Source organism: Ranitomeya imitator, chromosome 9 (genome assembly GCF_032444005.1).
Source record: "Ranitomeya imitator isolate aRanImi1 chromosome 9, aRanImi1.pri, whole genome shotgun sequence".
Taxonomy (NCBI): domain Eukaryota; kingdom Metazoa; phylum Chordata; class Amphibia; order Anura; family Dendrobatidae; genus Ranitomeya; species Ranitomeya imitator.
The window spans coordinates 139475593-139497924 of NC_091290.1; the positions used below are offsets into that span (position 1 = coordinate 139475593).

The 22332-nt window shown below is 44.8% G+C and overlaps 1 protein-coding gene across 1 annotated transcript in view; it reads left to right on the forward strand.

Annotated features, from left to right (window-relative positions):
- Positions 1 to 22332, forward strand: part of PEPD (peptidase D) — a 156096-nt gene that overhangs the window by 56294 nt on the left and 77470 nt on the right. The window contains exons 8-9 of the mRNA XM_069739227.1: positions 6972 to 7047; positions 7489 to 7535. Coding sequence (XP_069595328.1) covers positions 6972 to 7047; positions 7489 to 7535 — 123 coding nt within the window. The remainder of the gene's footprint in view (positions 1 to 6971; positions 7048 to 7488; positions 7536 to 22332) is intronic.

Genomic DNA, 22332 nt, shown 5'->3' on the forward strand with positions numbered 1-22332 from the left:
CTAGAAGATCGTTGGGTACAGCCGGGACCAGCTGCTTCGAAAGCATCACCAAACCGCGCGCCGTAATTTTTGCCTGTAGGACATTATTGCAAGAGAGCTTGGCTGAGTAGATTACACAAGAAGGAAAACACACAGCAAGTCAGCAGGATCTAGGAGCAACATGGCAGATGTGACAACCTACATGGTGAGCTGCAGCATGTGCTACATGTTCACAGATCGACCAGAAGAAGAATCCAATTTCACCTGTCAGAAGTGTAGACTAGTGGCCCTTTTAGAAGAAAAGGTGCGGGGTCTGGAAGAAAGAATAGCAACTTTGAAACTCATCAAAGAGAATGAAGACTTTCTAGACAGAACAGAAGCATCTCTACTGGTCACAGAAGGTGCAAAAAGTGTCAGAGAACCTCCAAAAGCAGATGAGTGGAAGCATGTGACCAAAAGAAGCAAGAAGACCATGGAGAAATCACCAACCACACAACTGAAGAACCGATATCAAATCTTTGTAGAGGATGAAGATGGCACACCTAAGAATGAAGCAATACCAGCAAGCAAAAAAGAAAAGGGCACACAGCAACAAGTGACAGCAAAAAGTACAGCCAAGAAGCAACGAAGAGTGGTGGTGGTGGTGGGAGACTCACTACTGAGAGGCACAGAAGCAGCCATCTGCAGACCGGACATAACTGCAAGAGAAGTATGCTGCCTTCCAGGTGCGATGATCAAGGATGTGACCGATAGGATACCAAAGCTCTTCAGCTCCAAGGACGTCCACCCATTTCTTCTGATACATGTTGGCACCAATGACACGGCAAGGAAGGACCTACCGACAATCTGCAAGGACTTTGAAGAGTTGGGGAAGAAAGTAAAGGAACTGGATGCACAGGTAGTTTTTTCTTCTATCCTTCCAGTAGATGGGCATGGCACCAGGAGATGGAACAGGATCCTTGATGCAAACAACTGGCTAAGACGATGGTGCAGACAACAAGGATTTGGATTCCTGGACCACGGTGTGAATTACTGGTATGATGGACTCCTCGCCAGAGACGGACTACACCTCAACAAACCTGGGAAACACACATTCGCCAGAAGACTCGCTACACTCATCAGGAGGGCGTTAAACTAGAAGAAGAGGGGACGGGAAGAAAAACATTAGACTCGAACAAAGACGACCCAGGAAAACATACTCAGAAGGGAGGTAAGAACATTTCTAAAACAATCCACAGTGAGGAGATTGGAACAAAACAAAATCCTCTAAACTGCATGCTCGCAAACGCCAGAAGCCTGACAAACAAGATGGAAGAACTAGAAGCAGAAATATCTACAGGTAACTTTGACATAGTGGGAATAACCGAGACATGGTTAGATGAAAGCTATGACTGGGCAGTTAACTTACAGGGTTACAGTCTGTTTAGAAAGGATCGTAAAAATCGGAGAGGAGGAGGGGTTTGTCTGTATGTAAAGTCTTGTCTAAAGTCCACTTTAAGGGAGGATATTAGCGAAGGGAATGAGGATGTCGAGTCCATATGGGTTGAAATTCATGGAGGGAAAAATGGTAACAAAATTCTCATTGGGGTCTGTTACAAACCCCCAAATATAACAGAAACCATGGAAAGTCTACTTCTAAAGCAGATAGATGAAGCTGCAACCCATAATGAGGTCCTGGTTATGGGGGACTTTAACTACCCGGATATTAACTGGGAAACAGAAACCTGTGAAACCCATAAAGGCAACAGGTTTCTGCTAATAACCAAGAAAAATTATCTTTCACAATTGGTGCAGAATCCAACCAGAGGAGCAGCACTTTTAGACCTAATACTATCTAATAGACCTGACAGAATAACAAATCTGCAGGTGGTTGGGCATTTAGGAAATAGCGACCACAATATTGTGCAGTTTCACCTGTCTTTCACTAGGGGGACTTGTCAGGGAGTCACAAAAACATTGAACTTTAGGAAGGCAAAGTTTGAACAGCTTAGAGATGCCCTTAATCTGGTAGACTGGGACAATATCCTCAGAAATGAGAATACAGATAATAAATGGGAAATGTTTAAGAACATCCTAAATAGGCAGTGTAAGCGGTTTATACCTTGTGGGAATAAAAGGACTAGAAATAGGAAAAACCCAATGTGGCTAAACAAAGAAGTAAGACAGGCAATTAACAGTAAAAAGAAAGCATTTGCACTACTAAAGCAGGATGGCACCATTGAAGCTCTAAAAAACTATAGGGAGAAAAATACTTTATCTAAAAAACTAATTAAAGCTGCCAAAAAGGAAACAGAGAAGCACATTGCTAAGGAGAGTAAAACTAATCCCAAACTGTTCTTCAACTATATCAATAGTAAAAGAATAAAAACTGAAAATGTAGGCCCCTTAAAAAATAGTGAGGAAAGAATGGTTGTAGATGACGAGGAAAAAGCTAACATATTAAACACCTTCTTCTCCACGGTATTCACGGTGGAAAATGAAATGCTAGGTGAAATCCCAAGAAACAATGAAAACCCTATATTAAGAGTCACCAATCTAACCCAAGAAGAGGTGCGAAACCGGCTAAATAAGATTAAAATAGATAAATCTCCGGGTCCGGATGGCATACACCCACGAGTACTAAGAGAACTAAGTAATGTAATAGATAAACCATTATTTCTTATTTTTAGTGACTCTATAGCGACAGGGTCTGTTCCGCAGGACTGGCGCATAGCAAATGTGGTGCCAATATTCAAAAAGGGCTCTAAAAGGGAACCTGGAAATTATAGGCCAGTAAGTCTAACCTCTATTGTTGGTAAAATATTTGAAGGGTTTCTGAGGGATGTTATTCTGGATTATCTCAATGAGAATAACTGTTTAACTCCATATCAGCATGGGTTTATGAGAAATCGCTCCTGTCAAACCAATCTAATCAGTTTTTATGAAGAGGTAAGCTATAGACTGGACCACGGTGAGTCATTGGACGTGGTATATCTCGATTTTTCCAAAGCGTTTGATACCGTGCCGCACAAGAGGTTGGTACACAAAATGAGAATGCTTGGTCTGGGGGAAAATGTGTGTAAATGGGTTAGTAACTGGCTTAGTGATAGAAAGCAGAGGGTGGTTATAAATGGTATAGTCTCTAACTGGGTCGCTGTGACCAGTGGGGTACCGCAGGGGTCAGTATTGGGACCTGTTCTCTTCAACATATTCATTAATGATCTGGTAGAAGGTTTACACAGTAAAATATCGATATTTGCAGATGATACAAAACTATGTAAAGCAGTTAATACAAGAGAAGATAGTATTCTGCTACAGATGGATCTGGATAAGTTGGAAACTTGGGCTGAAAGGTGGCAGATGAGGTTTAACAATGATAAATGTAAGGTTATACACATGGGAAGAGGGAATCAATATCACCATTACACACTGAACGGGAAACCACTGGGTAAATCTGACAGGGAGAAGGACTTGGGGATCCTAGTTAATGATAAACTTACCTGGAGCAGCCAGTGCCAGGCAGCAGCTGCCAAGGCAAACAGGATCATGGGGTGCATTAAAAGAGGTCTGGATACACATGATGAGAGCATTATACTGCCTCTGTACAAATCCCTAGTTAGACCGCACATGGAGTACTGTGTCCAGTTTTGGGCACCGGTGCTCAGGAAGGATATAATGGAACTAGAGAGAGTACAAAGGAGGGCAACAAAATTAATAAAGGGGATGGGAGAACTACAATACCCAGATAGATTAGCGAAATTAGGATTATTTAGTCTAGAAAAAAGACGACTGAGGGGCGATCTAATAACCATGTATAAGTATATAAGGGGACAATACAAATATCTCGCTGAGGATCTGTTTATACCAAGGAAGGTGACGGGCACAAGGGGGCATTCTTTGCGTCTGGAGGAGAGAAGGTTTTTCCACCAACATAGAAGAGGATTCTTTACTGTTAGGGCAGTGAGAATCTGGAATTGCTTGCCTGAGGAGGTGGTGATGGCGAACTCAGTCGAGGGGTTCAAGAGAGGCCTGGATGTCTTCCTGGAGCAGAACAATATTGTATCATACAATTATTAGGTTCTGTAGAAGGACGTAGATCTGGGGATTTATTATGATGGAATATAGGCTGAACTGGATGGACAAATGTCTTTTTTCGGCCTTACTAACTATGTTACTATGTTACTATGTTACTAGTGTCTTGCATTCGTTACATCAGGATCATAAGCTCCCCCCAGTGGTGGTTTTCATTGTAGTAGGATCATATCCTCCCCTAGTGGTGTCTTGTATTTATTACAGTAGGATCATAAACTTCCCCCTTAGTGAAGGTTGGGATTCATGTGTGAGGCTCTAGGTGTGATAACTGAAAACTAAAAAGCTGCTGACGACCACTGCAGTGTCTACATTGTTATATGGCGTATGATGTTACCAGAAAACAACTGTTTAACCCATAAGGACACTCACCCATTAGAATTTTTATTTCCCGCCCTGTTTGACCTTACCCATAGTTACGGAAGTATGACCCATGTCCCTAAGATTGCCGACCCCTAAATTGTAGTTTCAGAACAGCTGCAGGCTGTGATGTCATGCTGGGAGTTGTAGTTTCACGTCAGCTGGAGCGCTGCAGGTTGCTGACCCCTTCTTTTGTGTTATGTAGGATTTAGAGGTCATATAAATAAACGATTTAGACTATAGCTGTAATTTCTGGAGATCTTGTTAGCGCCTAATGTTGTATCATCCGTAACCTGTTTGAAGTTTCCTGAAAACCTCCAAAGAAGAATTAATCCCAGGTTGAGATAGACTGGAGAGACGAAGCCTGCTATCTGCCATTAATAAAGGCCGGCGGTATTGATACGAGTCCTATCAATGTAGACGTAGATGTATCACTGTGAAGATCAGGGCGCCGACCGCCGTATATCAGACACAAAACAATTGTGATCTGTGGGGTGGCCGCCGCCGCTGCTCAGACTTGAGATGGAACGGCGGATAGCTGTGAATGCAGATAATAATTGAGTTTGAAGAGCACAAGAGGAGGCAGGAATCTCATCCTCGCGCTCCTTAAATGTGAAAGAGATTGCTGGAGCGGGAAGAGAGCGCACAATATCCTGGGGCTAATAGGGAAATGGCAGCGGGCCAGCCGGGGGCCACTTCTGTACAAGGGTCATAAACATCGAGTTCAGAGGTTATGATGGATAAATGCAAAGTACAGCTTACTCCAATAGTCTGGTATCACGGTGCTGGATTATTGGATCCAGGAGATCACACGTTTTAATTGGAAACCCACTTTGGGAGCGAAAATGAGGAGACTTAAAGGGGTATTCTGCTAAGAAAACGTATCCCCAATTCATATTCTAGATTGTTTAAGGTCTGAACGATCGCAATAATCAGCATTTTTTCGACCCTGTCTGAATGGAACCCGGTGCTCATACTCATCTGCTACTCCATTTATTTTCCATGGAGATAGTCGACTAGAGTGCTTGGCTTTCTCCAGCGGTACCCTCGAGCATAAATGGAGCTGCAGTTTCACATGCGTACTGCATGCCAGTTGCATGGGGACAAAAAAATTCCCAACTTCAGAGTTTTAGGGTGCATCTACTCTGCATGATCATTGTAAACAAGCATTTCTGTCACGCCGGCATCTCGCACGCTTTCTCAGCGCCACCCCACTCACTGCGTTTACCGCTCTGCTTCCCCAGCATCAGACCATCTCCCTGAGCTGCCTTGTGCTCACTGCCAGCTCTGATCCCAGAGAGTCTTCACCTGGCTATAGGGAGGCATGGCCAGATCCTACAGGAATTTAACCCTGCCGTGTCCTAGAGAGTTTTCCTTCCCCAGCCTATTCCTTGGCCGCAGCTGGATTATTAGACAGCTCCTCCCACCACTCCTTGCCCGATTGTTGGTTCTCAGTTGCTTTTCTCTGTATCCTGTGAGTTCACCTTTGTTTTCTCTCCCGTTATCGATCTGGCTTGTATACCCAACCTGTCTGACCTCTCCACTCCTGACCTCGGCTTTATACTGTGAACCTGTACTGCCTGCCCTGACCCGGATTGTTTGACCACGTCTTTGCCTTTATCGCCCTGTTCTTCATGCCCGTGCTGCTGCAGACTCTCTGCAGCGTCTTCTCTGGAGTGGCATCGGTTGACTACCTGCATCAAGTCTACCCTCACCATGAGAGGCTCAGGTGGGTCTTCACCCATCCACGCTACAGTCACACCCACCAGCCTGATAGTTTCTAGGAGCACTCGACTCCCAATAATCGTGCAGTGTAAACAGGCTATCAATCACTGGAGAAACGAGCAAAACGCTTGTTCGTCGGGTGAAACAATTGTTTGTCTTGCTGAAAAATCATCCTTCTCGTCAACACTTCATTTGATGTTAACAGGGCATGTGCTGCCAAGTATGACGTAGATCCGAAGCGCGTGCAACCTGTCCAAACAGGCTATTAAACGACCACCGATCCGCAAATACGTAATCGATTGTTGGTCTTTACCGCTGCTTGTCAGTCAGTGTAAACGAGTCCTTAGCGATCAGACTTACATGGATCCAATCGTTATCCCCGATCTTGTAAATAATCGATATTGCTTATTAACAGAATACCGTGTATGGCTATAGTCAGATACATTGGAGAGAATATTACGGACGTATACCTCCGATGAAGCCTGAACAGAGACTGTGTATGCGCATCTTAAAGGGGCGTTCCCAGATTCGTAACGTATTACTTCAATCCGTCGCATAGACGATAAGTGTCTGATCGCTCGCCTTCCCGCTCCAGCGACCTGCTATGGGGGGTCCCATGTCCCCCGTGTGAATGAAGCAGAAGTTGCTCATGTGCGGTGCTGCTCCATTCAATCTCTGAGACTGACGGAGATGGCCGAACGCAATACTATAAGCTCTGCATAGAGAACCACCGCTCCAGGACTCGGCACCCCCTGTTCTTGTGGTTGTGGTTCTGGTAACACTTCACACCTCAAGAAGTGTATTATCATCTTATTAATATTTGCCTGTTTCTCTTACAGTCGCGTCTTCAAGACAGACATGGAGCTGGAGGTGCTGCGCTACACAAACCGAATCTCCAGCGAGGCGCATAAAGAAGTAAGAAGTCTCCTTATCTCGGGGGCTGCTCATTTCTTTCTTGTTGGGGAGGCGCGTTTCGCGTCCCGCCGCGCCTTTTCTTTGTAGTCTGCCGCTTCTCAGTTAATTGTATTGACTGTGGGGGAAATGTGACTATCGATTCTAGTGTTGCTTCTATGTGTTGGTAATAGGATTGTCCCAGTACACCTCATTTCTATGTACAGCAGCTGTTGAGATCATTAGATATCCTAACGCATTGTCTGCCGCGATGACGGATGCTGCATTCCGTGTGTGGTACAGATATCGCTCTGCAGGCCAGAGCAGCGCTCCTGGCATTTATTGCCCTCTCTTTTTTTTTTTTTTGTTTTAGTATGTTGGAACCTTAATCCTCTGCGTGTTGATAACGTGATTTACGTCAATAGCGTAAGATATTAGCTTCACTTTTTTTTTATCTGTCCGCAGGTTATGAAGGCTGCGAGAATCGGGATGAGGGAGTACGAGCTGGAAAGGTACGGATGATGCTTTTGGCGTTGGGAATACGCTCCCGGTATCTGTCAGGTAGTGTCAGGACACACGAGCGGCCTTACCCATAGGGACCCTGGCTGCACAATACAGTCTCTGGACACTTCTTACTCCCACTGTATTTTTTAGTGTCACTTATCTTGCGCCATTTCTTCAAAAATGTCCGAACAATTACGGCTTTGGTGTATTCACTGATTGTAAATCCCCGATAAATGCCATATTGTGTTAACTGGAGCCTAAGTCAGTCTCGCTATCGCTATATCTGGTTTTGTTAAAGATGGGTGATTACTAATATGACTTCCATTATAGCTTGCAAAGAACGAGTCACACAATTTTTGTTTTAGTCTTTTGCTTATTTATTTGATTCCTCTCCATAAATCGCCTTACCCAATCTTTATTTTTTTTTTCTTGTCGTCTCGGTTGCGTTGTAAGTGCCATTCTTCACGTGCAACTGGTTATCTGTGAGGTAGATATCCGAACCAATTATCTGGAAAGAAAAAAACCCCATCTGAATCGTGCTCAATTGGCCATGGCGGCATTGCTGTGCCTCGTCGCTCTGCATGAGCTTTTTTTTTTTTTTTTTTTTTCATTTTCAACGACTTCTTTCACAAGGGTTTCTGAATGATCCTCTAATTAAAATGGCTGCTTGCGCTGCAATTGAAGTGCGGGAACGTGATAGACGACGTATTTACCGCTCACATAAGTGTTTACGGACATCAGTTTTATGGACAGGAAAGAATCTATGAACAGTCTGAATTGCAGTTTTTGTGCTGATGACACAAGTGCACGCCAAAAAATAAAACTATTCAGATAAGTTAGCATTGACCTGAGCATTTACTCCTGAAATTAACATTTTTACTTTTTTTCTATTGTTTAAATAAAATTATCCCTTTCCCATTGATATTCAGATCTCGGAATAGTAAATGAGAACCAATTCAGTTCAGCACCGAAAAGGGTAAAAATCTTCAAAACGGAAAAAAAAAGGTAGTGATAAAAAAAAATTATTTAAGGGGGCTTGATTGCATACAACTAGATAGTAACTGAAAGTCAATTCACAATAAATAATATATAAAAGAGACCGAGAGGCAGAAACAGTCCTTTGTACCTGTCCTTTCACCCAACACCAGAGTAAAAGCATAGATTTACGGCACTAATTTCCCATAAGTTAAAACTGCTTTTGGTGCTCCTGACATTGTCCAGTGGCTGGTCTGCCCTGAACTAAAAAAGCCCACCTGTATTTTACGCCTCTATGAAGGTCGAAAGACTGGAAAGCGGGAGCAGATAGATAAAGACCTGTCTCAATTTCCTGTATTGAGACAAACACCACTTCACCCGTATTTACTGTAACAAGGCAAAGATCCTCCACATCTACTTTAGTGAACCAAAGACCGTTACGCCACGCTTCCTGTAGCGAAACCAAGTCCACTCTGCCTCCCACATCAAGTAGTGTAGCAAAGGTCCTACACCCCCACTTCTGGTAGCGAGACAATGAACTCCCCTCACTCTTCCTGTAGTGAGACAATTACCTCCCCTCACTCTTCCTGTAGTGAGACAATGAACTCCCCTCACACTTCCTGTAGGGAGACAATGACCTCCCCTCACACTTCCTGTAGTGAGACAATGACCTCCCCTCACACTTCCTGTAGTGAGACAATGACCTCCCCTCACTCTTCCTGTAGTGAGACAATGACCTCCCCTCACTCTTCCTGTAGGGAGAAAATTACCTCAGCTCACTTCCTGTAGGGAGACAATGACCTCCCTTCACTCTTTCTGTAGTGAGACAATGACCTCCCCCCACTCTTCCTGTAGTGAGACAATGACCTCCCCTCACTCTTCCTGTAGGGAGACAATGACCTCCCCTCACACTTCCTGTAGGGAGACAATGACCTCCCCTCACTCTTCCTGTAGTGAGAGAATGATTTTCTCTCACACTTCCTGTAGGGAGACAATGACCTCCTCTCACTCTTCCTGTAGGGAGACAATGACCTCCCATCACACTTCCTGTAGTGAGACAATGAACTCCCATCACACTTCCTGTAGTGAGACAATGAACTCCCATCACACTTCCTGTAGTGAGACAATGAACTCCCATCACACTTCCTGTAGTGAGACAATGAACTCCCATCACACTTCCTGTAGGGACACAATGACCTCCCCTCACACTGCCTGTAGTGAGACAATGACCTCCCCTCACACTGCCTGTAGGGAGACAATGACCTCCCCTCACTCTTCCTGTAGTGAGACAATGACCTCCCCTCACACTGCCTGTAGGGAGACAATGACCTCCCCTCACTCTTCCTGTAGTGAGACAATGACCTCCCCTTACTCTTCCTGCAGTGAGAGAATGACCTTCCCTCACACTTCCTGTAGCGAGACAATGACTTCCCTTCACACTTCCTGTAGCGAGATAAAGACTTCTCCCACTTTCTGTAGCGAGATAGTGACTTCCCCTCACACTTCCTGTAGTGAGACAATGACTTCCCCTCACACTTCCTGTAGCGAGACAATGACTTCCCCTCATACTTCCTGTAGCGAGACAATGACTTCCCCTCACACTTCCTGTAGCGAGACAATGACTTCCCCTCGCACTTCCTGTAGCGAGACAATGACTTCCCCTCGCACTTCCTGTAGCGAGACATTGACTTCCCCTCGCACTTCCTGTAGCGAGACATTGACTTCCCCTCGCACTTCCTGTAGCGAGACAATGACTTCCCCTCTCACTTCCTGTAGCGAGACAATGACTTCCCCTCGCACTTCCTGTAGCGAGACAATGACTTCCCCTCGCACTTCCTGTAGCGAGACAATGACTTCCCCTCGCACTTCCTGTAGCGAGACAATGACTTCCCCTCGCACTTCCTGTAGCGAGACAATGACTTCCCCTCTCACTTCCTGTAGCGAGACAATGACTTCCCCTCGCACTTCCTGTAGCGAGACAATGACTTCCCCTCGCACTTCCTGTAGCGAGACAATGACTTCCCCTCGCACTTCCTGTAGCGAGACAATGACTTCCCCTCGCACTTCCTGTAGCGAGACAATGACCTCCCCTCCCACTTCCGGTAGCGAGACAATGACTTCCCCTCGCACTTCCTGTAGCGAGACAATGACTTCCCCTTGCACTTCCTGTAGCGAGACAATGACTTCCCCTCACACTTCGTGTATTGAGACAATGACTTCCCCTCACACTTCCTGTAGCGAGACAATGACTTCCCCTCACACTTCCTGTAGCGAGACAATGACCTCCCCTCACTCTTCCTGTAGTGAGACAATGACTTCCCCTCACACTTCCTGTAGCGAGACAATGACTTCCCCTCACACTTCCTGTAGGGAGACAATGACTTCCCCTCACACTTCCTGTAGGGAGACAATGACTTCCCCTCACACTTCCTGTAGCGAGACAATGACCTCCCCTCCCACTTCCTGTAGCGAGACAATGACTTCCCCTCACACTTCCTGTAGCGAGACAATGACTTCCCCTCACACTTCCTGTAGCGAGACAATGACTTCTCACACTTCCTGTAGTGAGACAATGACTTCTCCCACTTCCTCTATTGAGACAATGACTTCTCCCACTTCCTGTGGTGAGACAATGACCTCCCCTCACTCTTCCTGTAGCGAGACAATGACTTCCCCTCACACTTCCTGTAGGGAGACAATGACTTCCCCTCGCACTTCCTGTAGCGAGACAATGACTTCCCCTCGCACTTCCTGTAGCGAGACAATGACTTCCCCTCGCACTTCCTGTAGCGAGACAATGACTTCCCCTCTCACTTCCTGTAGCGAGACAATGACTTCCCCTCTCACTTCCTGTAGCGAGACAATGACTTCCCCTCGCACTTCCTGTAGCGAGACAATGACTTCCCCTCGCACTTCCTGTAGCGAGACAATGACTTCCCCTCGCACTTCCTGTAGCGAGACAATGACTTCCCCTCGCACTTCCTGTAGCGAGACAATGACTTCCCCTCGCACTTCCTGTAGCGAGACAATGACTTCCCCTCTCACTTCCTGTAGCGAGACAATGACTTCCCCTCGCACTTCCTGTAGCGAGACAATGACTTCCCCTCGCACTTCCTGTAGCGAGACAATGACTTCCCCTCGCACTTCCTGTAGCGAGACAATGACCTCCCCTCCCACTTCCGGTAGCGAGACAATGACTTCCCCTCGCACTTCCTGTAGCGAGACAATGACTTCCCCTTGCACTTCCTGTAGCGAGACAATGACTTCCCCTCACACTTCGTGTATTGAGACAATGACTTCCCCTCACACTTCCTGTAGCGAGACAATGACTTCCCCTCACACTTCCTGTAGCGAGACAATGACCTCCCCTCACTCTTCCTGTAGTGAGACAATGACTTCCCCTCACACTTCCTGTAGCGAGACAATGACTTCCCCTCACACTTCCTGTAGGGAGACAATGACTTCCCCTCACACTTCCTGTAGGGAGACAATGACTTCCCCTCACACTTCCTGTAGCGAGACAATGACCTCCCCTCCCAGTTCCTGTAGCGAGACAATGACTTCCCCTCACACTTCCTGTAGTGAGACATTGACTTCCCCTCACACTTCCTGTAGCGAGACAATGACTTCTCACACTTCCTGTAGTGAGACAATGACTTCTCCCACTTCCTCTATTGAGACAATGACTTCTCCCACTTCCTGTGGTGAGACAATGACCTCCCCTCACTCTTCCTGTAGCGAGACAATGACTTCCCCTCACCCTTTCTGTAGGGAGACAATGACTTCCCCTCACACTTCCTGTAGCGAGACAATGACTTCTCACACTTCCTGTAGTGAGAAAATGACTTCTCCCACTTCCTGTAGCGAGACAATGACCTCCCCTCACACTTCCTGTAGCAAGACAATTACTTCTCCCACTTCCTGTAGCGAGACAATGATTTCTCCCACTTCCTGTAGCGAGACAATGACCTCCCCTCACACTTCCTGTAGCGAGACAATGACTTCTCCCACTTCCTGTAGCGGAACAAAGACCTCCCCTTCCACTTCCTGTAGTGAGACAAAGACTTCTGCCCCCACTTCCTGTAGTGAACAAAGATCTTGCCTCCCATCTCCTGCAGGGTGACAAAGATCTCCCCTTCTCGCTACTTGCAGGGACACAAATACCTCCACTTCCTGTAAGTTTTTTTCAGTGTCTCTCCTGCTAGACATGGTCACTATGACCCTCGAGGTCCCTTCCTATGATTACATATGACATTGGACACCAAGTAACTCAGAAGAGAGACACCTAGTGGCCAGTGCTTGGAAGTGATTTTTTTTAGGTGTAACACATCATGATATACAAAGTGATTTTCAGATTTTCTATTTTCCACATTATCATATGAGCTCTATTTGTCTTAAAGTGCGGAGACCACTTAATTATACCGGGAGAAAATTTATTAGATTTTTAGAGTATGCTAGTCTTCAGATTTAAAGGGACCCCATTGGATAATCCCTTTCTGTTAGCCCTATTAAGGCTTGCAGCAATAATAGAAGACAGAGCAGCAAAATGAAGGACCTCACGTCTCTTCCAGCACGACTTTGCTCTTCCTAATTGTTTATTATTTAGTTCGGAAAGCTTTAAATGCATTCCTTCAACCCGCGAAAAGAAGGAAAAAATATTTACTGACCCATCTTTGAATGATAAAATCCCCCCCCCCCCCAGGACCAGACAACATCTGTTGAATAATTGCAGCACGTGGCAGGGATGAGCGCACGCCGTCGATCCGCAGCAGATAGCGCCCGAGTGCTGAGACATCATCTCCGGGTTTGCAGGAAGGAATCAGCTCCTTGCTGTAGTCCGTGCAAGTAACTGTGACCTGTGTGGGTCCCGATGGGAGCAATTATTTCTGTTGATACGATTTCCCCCCACGCTTAATATTACAATGTCAAAGCTGAAGTTTAACCCCTTTTAGACTTTAATTGAGCTTGTCTGGTGCGGGGGTGTGGAAGGGGGTGCAGGCCTGAGTCTTCTGAGAATTTGATAAAGACAGTGTAAACGGCTGCGAGATGCCAGGCCTTTATTTACCGACCAGTAATGAAGTGCAGGGAGCCGTCATTTATAATGTTCCCTTCTGAAGATGCCGCGCCGCTGTGTACCGGAGCAGCGGATTCATCTCACGTTATTAATGCTGCTCACAGCTAGCAGGGTGTTTACATAGCAGGCACACACTTCTTAGCAGACGGCTTCCGCTTTGGGCTTTGAAATAAATGGATCAACACTTTTTCATTGAAAGTCAACCCAAAGTATAATATACTAGACTGTAAGAAAATATTACAGCACAGCATGATTGTCACGGCTTCACCTAGAGAGGTGGACTCTCCAATCTGGAGATGTGCAGCACGGAATGGAAGCGATGGTGCAGCAAGGTGAACCAGAAGAAGTAATGGAGGCTCTATGGCGACTGGAGAAACAGAGGTTGTAGTTACTGGATATCAGCTGGAGAAAAAAAAAGACACTGGTGGTTGGATGGAAGCTACAGGATCGGAAACTCAAGTAGACCAGGGACACTGAAAAAGAGCTTGTGTGTTCGAGCAGGGTCCAGCGGAACAGCAGAGCAGGGTATGACAGGAGATCCACTTGTAGCAATGTAGCAGAGCCCAGTGGGACAGCATAGCTTGGTATAACAGAAGATCCACTTGAAGCAATGTAGCAGAGCCCAGTGGAAAAGCAGAGCTGGACCCGACAAAAGATTCCCTTATAATGATGTAGTGGAGCTCAGTTGTACAGCAGAGCTGGGTATAACAGAAGATCCACTTGAAGCAATGTAGCAGAGCCCAGTGGAAAAGCAGAGCTGGACCCCACAAAAGATTCCCTTGTAATGATGTAGTGGAGCCCAGTTGTACTGCAGAGCTGGGTATAACAGAAGATCCACTTGCAGCAATGTAGCAGAACTAATGGGAAAAGCAGAACTGGTCATAATAGGAGATTCACTTGTAGCAATGTAGCAGAGCCCAGTGGAACAGCATAGCTTGGTATAACAGAAGATCCACTTGAAGCAATGTAGCAGAGCCCAGTGGAAAAGCAGAGCTGGACTCGACAAAAGATTCCCTTGTAATGATGTAGTGGAGCTTAGTTGTACAGCAGAGCTGGGTATAACAGAAGATCCACTTGCAGCAATGTAGCAGAACTAATGGGAAAAGCAGAACTGGTCATAATAGGAGATTCACTTGTAGCAATGTAGCAGAGCCCAGTGGAACAGCATAGCTTGGTATAACAGAAGATCCACTTGAAGCAATGTAGCAGAGCCCAGTGGAAAAGCAGAGCTGGACTCGACAAAAGATTCCCTTGTAATGATGTAGTGGAGCCCAGTTGTACAGCAGAGCTGGCTATAACAGAAGATCCACTTGCAGCAATGTAGCAGAACTAATGGGAAATGCAGAACTGGTCATAATAGGAGATTCACTTGTAGCGATGGAGCAGAGTCCAGTAGAATTGTAGAGCTGGGTATGTCAAGTGGTGATACAGCAGAGCCCAGCAGTAAAGCAGAGCTGGTGTGTCCGTAGTCTCTGCAGTAAAAAAAGCAGCAAAGTCCTAGGATATGATAGTAGTGGTATGTGCACCATCTTCTTGAATACTCAGGTGGTTTATATGGCCTTAGAGTATGACATTATAGGTGTTCGTCAGAGGACCGTCCGGAACAGAGGGAGGACAGAGAGCCCAACTCTGAAGTCAGCTTTTGCATTTATGAAACCATACAGCTAATGTCAATCACAGGGTTTGATTTCGTAGGCAGACTCTTTAAAGTGGCGCGTTCTGGTGGTGAGACGTTATCACCTATCCATAATTGTGCACTCACCAATTTCCAGAACTGTAGACTTCTCCCACAGCCAGGAGGAATTGAATGGAGTGTCTGGTTGCACATCCGCCATGCAGCTTCAGCCTACTTCTATGACACAAGATACAGAGCTATCGTCGGTGACATAGATTTGGAATTGTCCTTCAGCTTTTCATTGCTGCAATCCAGTGGCTAGGAGGGAATATGGGACACAAGTCTCCTGTTGTGGCAATCTTGTGCTGGTCCCAGTACTGGGACTTAAAATGATCCAACAGTTATCATCTTTTCAGCGATTAGTTGATGATTTATGTAGCCTGAGAGACCCCTTTAGAGTGGCCATATCGCTAAATCTGCTAAACCCAGAGGTATCTGCCAACAGTCTATTGTGTATAGGGCCATTCCTCCAATCCCAGGTTTTGATGAGTATAAGGATCAGACATGTTGGATTTAATTCTGCCTGATTTTTATAGATTCACTAATAAGTTTGCTTCAAAGAAGTCTGGCGATGGCTTAGAAACTAACATGCTTGCTTGGCCAAGCCGAGTGTGCACATTAATGGCGGTGTAAGGAGAAATGGCGATTAGTTGACACTTGCACTTGTTTGTGAGGAGAGATCTTCTGTCATTAGGAACCCCCATTGTGGCACTACTGAGGACTATGTCTCTCTGGTGGCCACATGGTTAGATGAACCATCGCTATAAACTTTTCAAAACAATTTTTACAAAGTTGTGACTTTTTTCATTTTCTGAGTGTTATATTTTTTAGTACCTGTACTTTGTGAATCATTGGCCTTCAAAGAATCAGAATTAAAGGGAAAAAAAGGAAATGTATTTAGGCACGTATAGCCAAGCAATGAGGAGAAACCGGTATGGTAGTTAACGCGCTGGAAGACATTGCCGGTGGCCGGAACATCAAACGGCAAAGTAATGGCTTCTCAGTGTGAGTCCAGGAAATTGTGACTTGATAACAAGTGAGGTTTCCTGATTTAGAGCTGGGCAGGCAATCTGCAGGGCTTTGAAGCCAGATGATACCAAGCTCCCAATTCAGTCGCGTTTCATCATGGAGATAACTCTCCACCCCAACGTAAGGACAGTGCATACTCTGGTCCGGAAAAAAATTGAAAGCAGTTCTGATCGGCAGTGAAATATGCAATTGATGAACCTTGCAAAAAAAATAAGCGTTACATTGCTCCTTATGCAACTTAAATGAAACAACGTTTGGTGTTTACAGCTCCAGTGTGTCTCAATGGTGACCTGTAAATAAGTTTGGTGCTGTCTGATCCTGCGCTCACACTCCTTTCCGTTTGTCTCCTACTTCTGATCAGATGAATTGGTGTTTATTTGGTGTTCAGACTACGTATTGTTTGTAGTCTGTCACCATGGAGTGGTGGTCAGCCCAATGAGACCTCCACTGATCTCAAGAACATGGTTCTGAACCGCTTGGACGGAATGGAACCGTGGCTGCGCAGTCGCACATCCACTCCATTTGTTCTCCATCTATGATAGTCTAACCTCTACTCTGCTATCTAGGTAGGAGAATGAATGGAGTGGCATCACGTATGCATGGCCACTGCTCCAGTCCCACAAACATTTCATAGCCCGGTTCTCAAGATTTGTGTGGGTCCTAGCTGTCTGTACCCCCCTTGCCACCAGCAATCAGGAAGTTATCACCTACACTGTAGATGTCATGGTAATGTTGGTAATAGAATCTGTCACCAGGTTTTTGCTATTTAATCTTAGAGCATCTGTGATACTGAGTCACTAATCGCGGGCAAGATGCGAGACATGGTAGTCGGGAGGTCCAAGGTCAGATAATGCGAGGGCCCTTATTACAGAGGGCTAAGACAAAGGCATGGTCAGGTAACAGTGCGGGGTCAACTGCCAAGAAGATACGTCAAAACCAGGGAGTACAACTAACGTATAGTCAGAGACCAAGTCCGGGGTCAGATACCTGAAGTCAGAGAGCGTCAATAGCAGAAGGGATAATCCACCCGAATAGTTCTAACAAATCAAAGGTCCAGCAACAAGATTAGAAGTCAGAAACAGAGCAAACACACCTAACCAAGCTGCTGACAGCAAGCCAGTTAAATACCTTACAAATCATTTGAGGTCTGGAGGCTCCTGAGGAAACGCTCGCAGGCTAGACCAGGTTTAGCAGCAGCGCCATCAATCAAAATGCTAACAGCCCAGCATGCCCCAGAATCAGATTGGGTGACTAAACTGTGTCTCACAAAATCGACAGTCCAGTACACGCCAGATCCCATAGGGTGGCTTTACTGTCACTCACAGCCTCCATAGGCCACAATCAGTGATGAAACCTTGACAGTAGAACCAAAATTCACCGCACATATGCATAAAGGATTTTTATTCAAGTCTATTGAACGAAAATTTTGTTCAAATAAAATGGGGGACCAGATACAATTGCTGATACAGATAGGCAAATATGATACACACTAGATGTTTCAACCCATCCCGGGTCTTAGCCGTTACATCGCTTAAGTCTGCAATGAGAGATTATATTTCTTATGTTTAAGGTCAAAAGGAGAGTTTCCTTGTGGGAACGACCCTGCAGGTACTGGGCTCCAGACGACAAAGAGTGACATGGAGATTGCTGGATACCTCCCTGATCTCTGTGGTTTGAGAAGCGGCGCTCCCGCGCCATGATGTGGTTCTGGCCAGCAACCTCCATGTCAACCTATGTCCTCTGACAGTGTCCACACTAATTATCATCCTGAAACCGTGACAGTAGCACAATTCCAGGGACATCAGTCACTCAGCAGTTTGCTGTCGTTTCAATAAAATCAGTGTTTTATCAGCAGGAGATTTTGACTAGGTGTAGCGTGCCATGTAGTCCAGCTAATCTGTGTAACCCTGCCCCCACACACCGATTGGCAGCTTGCCGACCATGTACACAAGAAGCTACCAATCAGTGGTGTGGGCGGGGTTATACACAGCTCAGCTTTTATAGCACTGCTAGATCTACTGCAGAGAAAACTGGGATTGTAGCAAAAGTGCACCAAGCAGCCCAGTAAGTTACATATCGCTGGAATCAGTGTCTCTGTCCATACATCATGCTGCTCTCAGATTACATAGCAAAAACCTGCTGACAGATTCCTTAATAAAAATATATTCTTTTTTTTTTTCTATGTTTTGTAGTCCCTTTCCATGTCTGCATTTACTTTAGAGAAAAGTTTTCTGTTAGTGGCAGCAAATTGTAAAATGACCCTAGACTTTGTCTGTAACTCACTACTTGCTGCACGGATGCCGCTGCGGTCATCCTAAATCCAAAACAAAAAAAACTGAGCACCATTGTCCCCATTTTGCAGGGTGTTGTGCGAGGACACGTACATCTCCAGGATCTGCCTCCAAAACCTTAATTTATTTTTGACCTTTCCAGAATGTAAAACGAGACTTTGGCCTGACGTGTCTCTCTGCGGAGGATGTAAAACATTTCTTTAAATACAGTTGAATCGTCGCTACGGTTTCATTTTAATATAGTAACACCTGCTGTTTGTTCCAATCTCCATCTCGCCGACGCTGCCAAGAACAGTTTATGCACAAAGTCACATCTGAAAAAATCATGTATTACCTTCAGTTTTTATTTCCTGGGGTCTGTTAATGTCACAAAGAGAAGAAAGCTTTAGTTATTTTATTTATTTATTTATTTTTACATGAAAGGCAGACTATTAAATAACCTACATGGCTGAGAATACTGAGAAAAGAAACATTCTCTCCTGTAAATAAAATTGTTTTAAAGAAGAACTCCTCTTAAACCTTATTTTCAAAGCTACACAGGAGGATTTATTAATTTTTATTTTTTTTTTAAACCTAATTTTCAACCATTTTTTTTTCTGTGTTGATGAGAGGTATCACAGGGAAACAAGGCTTTTAATTTACTTCTTTTTTTGTACGTTTACAAACGATCCAAACGACTAATTTGTGTCCAGTTTCCTTCGGAGAACCATCCATCAAATCGGACTTTAAACAAATTTTCCCCGTCAGCCGCTAATGGTTCCGTCAGGGCGAGTACACGAAGCTCCGCATGTGATCCGATTTGTTTATCTGCGCCATTAACATCCCGTTAAGATCTGCGATCTCTTTTGGGACTTGGCTTCTCATCCTACGGTTCTTCTTAGCCCATTGACCTTGAGAAACACATGAGTGACGATATTAAAAGCTCGGCGTGAAAATAACCAGGACAAAAGTGATTTTTAGATGGCAGACGGCTCCACTTACATCTTGAGAAATTAGATTATTTATGACATTTTCAGATCCTTCCTCCTTTCCGTAGCCACTTAATCCGATCGGAACGTAAGCGTCCGCCCGCAAGTCTCTAATGACCATCAATAACATCTGTTCCCGTCGCCCTGACTGCCGAGTGGAAATCCATCACAGGCCCCTGCATCTCACAAGGAACATCAGAATTGGCATGTTTTATTTATGTCACTGGTCCCTGTCAGCAGCCCGGGGACGGATCCCAGCCGAAGAGGCAGAAGATGAAAGGGACCAGTCATTTGTTTTGCAGAATTACCAAAACCACTTAGGTGCGTTTAGCTGCAAATCGACGACCGTTTGTTCCGAGCTCCTGCAATTTTCTTGAAGGAGAAGAGGGAACGTTATCGACATTGATGGTTGGTAATGAAAAGCTACTGATGATATAAACCCATCGGTTTTGTGACATTTTTGCATTATATCTAATGGCGCCGAGACTCATCAAAAAAAGAAGGGACAGGTTACACTTTTCCAACCCATTATTGTCACAGAAACTTTACAAAAATGTGAATTAGTAAACTTTGTAATGTTTTCAGTATATCATCTAATTCTTTCTACACTTATGAGCCACTTTTCCTCCTCTTCCTCTCTGTCTCCTGAACTCATCAAAACTAAGATTTGTCCTACTCAAGACAAAAGAACAGCTAGTTCACTGAGGGATCAGATTACAGCTGGTTGTTGGTCTATTGAAAAGAGAGGAACAGAGTGAAAAATGCAAATGGACACACGTAGATAGTGTTTCAGCTTTATAGCAACGGTTTTATCTTAGCCCCAGAGCTGGATTTACAGCTACACTACTCAGTACTGCTTAGTAATAATGTCCATGGTGCTGCTTTCTTGTGTTTTCTCTTACCTCAATGCAGGATTCATAGCCACACAGCTCAGTACTCCTGTATAATGTCCTCCAAATTTCTGCTGCTTCTGAACATGCACTACCCATAGAGAGGAGAGCAAGAGTCAGTCCTTCTATGTGCTGTGTATGGGAGACATCATAGCACCATTCTACGCTCACTAGCTCAGAGACAACGAAAAATTAGTGTTAGAGCCGGCAGAGGGGAAAATGCAGAACACACGTTATATGATAGGCAAAAAAAAAAAAAAATTGCCTTATGTACAGCAATTCTATATTTGGGTATTCGGAAATATATTAATGTTCATCCTGGACTTCCTGGTTCTTTAGACATGTTAAAATGGAAAAACTCCTGTGCGATTAAGGCCAGGCTGATAAAGAAGTGTGAGAAATTTGTCTGTGACTTGCTAGTACATTGAAGTTGCAGTGTTTTAGTGCCCCTGGCAGATGTTGATACCCACTATACCCCCGACAAAGCCATTTCTGCTAACTTTACCCCTGACAAAGCTGTTTATATGCGCTGTAACCTGACAAAGCCATTGATACGCACTGTACCCCTGACAAAGCCATTTATATGGTACTGTAACCTGATAAAGCCATTGATACGCACTGTACCCCCTGACTAAGTCCTTCCACTATGTGCCATCCTTGCCTCCCCTTCCCGATAATGAGGGGCAATGGCAATATGGGGGTTGGCACCATTGTTGTATGGAGCCCAGACATTACTGATGGTGGCCGTGGCGGTTATTAGCAGTTATCATCTTGGCATGCATATTCTTTTTCTCTTGCATTTTAGAGGTTAATACAACCAAATTATATCAAAAAATGGCAATTAGAAGTTTTACATCTTATTTATTGAGAATAATGAGATTTTAATCCATTGAATCCAGCAGCGAGCGCTCCCTACCACCATTACATTTATATTTGTACAGACATGCAAATTAATTTTAATCTGCAGACTCCCAAAAAAAAAAAAAATCTTGTTATGTAACGTATCGGAGAAATGAAACGCGTGAAAACAAACAAGGCATAACATTCCGGAGTAATCAAATGCTAATGGAGGGGGATACAGTCTGCACTAATAATTGCCGGGAATACTCTGAAGAAACAGATCAAGAATCCGCCGTATAATAATTACAGCAAATAGAGATAATTATACCCGCTGATACTTAATGTTTGTAGCAATTAGACCATTGTATACCGCGCCTGTCAGGGAGGAATATGTAAACACAAGCGCAAAGTGCCAGGATATTTTTCTCATGGGTCCCGTGTACGAGTATAACAGATAATACCAGCCTGCATCCTTTAAGAAAGAAAATATAGGATAGCGGGAACGGTCATTAATGTAATAAGAAAACTCACCCCGCTCTTCTAGAATCCTCAAAGGCTTTTTATCTAGATTTTCTGCCATACATTCCTGACTGAGAAATAAGTGCTTAGAAATGTCTATATCGATGGTCTCCCAGCTTTCTCAGGGAGTTTAAAAGCAAAATTTGCCCTTTGAGCCCAGCTCAGGTGGTTGCATGCCGCCTGAGTATTCAGGCAGTAGGTCATCCATGCTGTACTACACTGCTTAGCGAATCCTTTTACCAGGTGAACCGTCCCAAAGGGGGTTGCCACCGCCACACCTGGGCTGCCAATGATGAAGCATCTACACATGCTGACGATGCCGCAAGGACGCTTTGATGAATTAGAAAATCACATTCTTTTGGTCATTACTCCTCCCTAAAAGTACAGTAAAAAGTGATCAAAACATATGTACTACTGATCGATAGTAACATAATTGTCAGCTCACAGAGCAATAAAACTAGCCCTCACAAAGCTCTGCTAGCGGAAAAATAACAAAACATTAACGCTCTCAGAAAATTCCTACACAAACCAATCTTTAACAAAT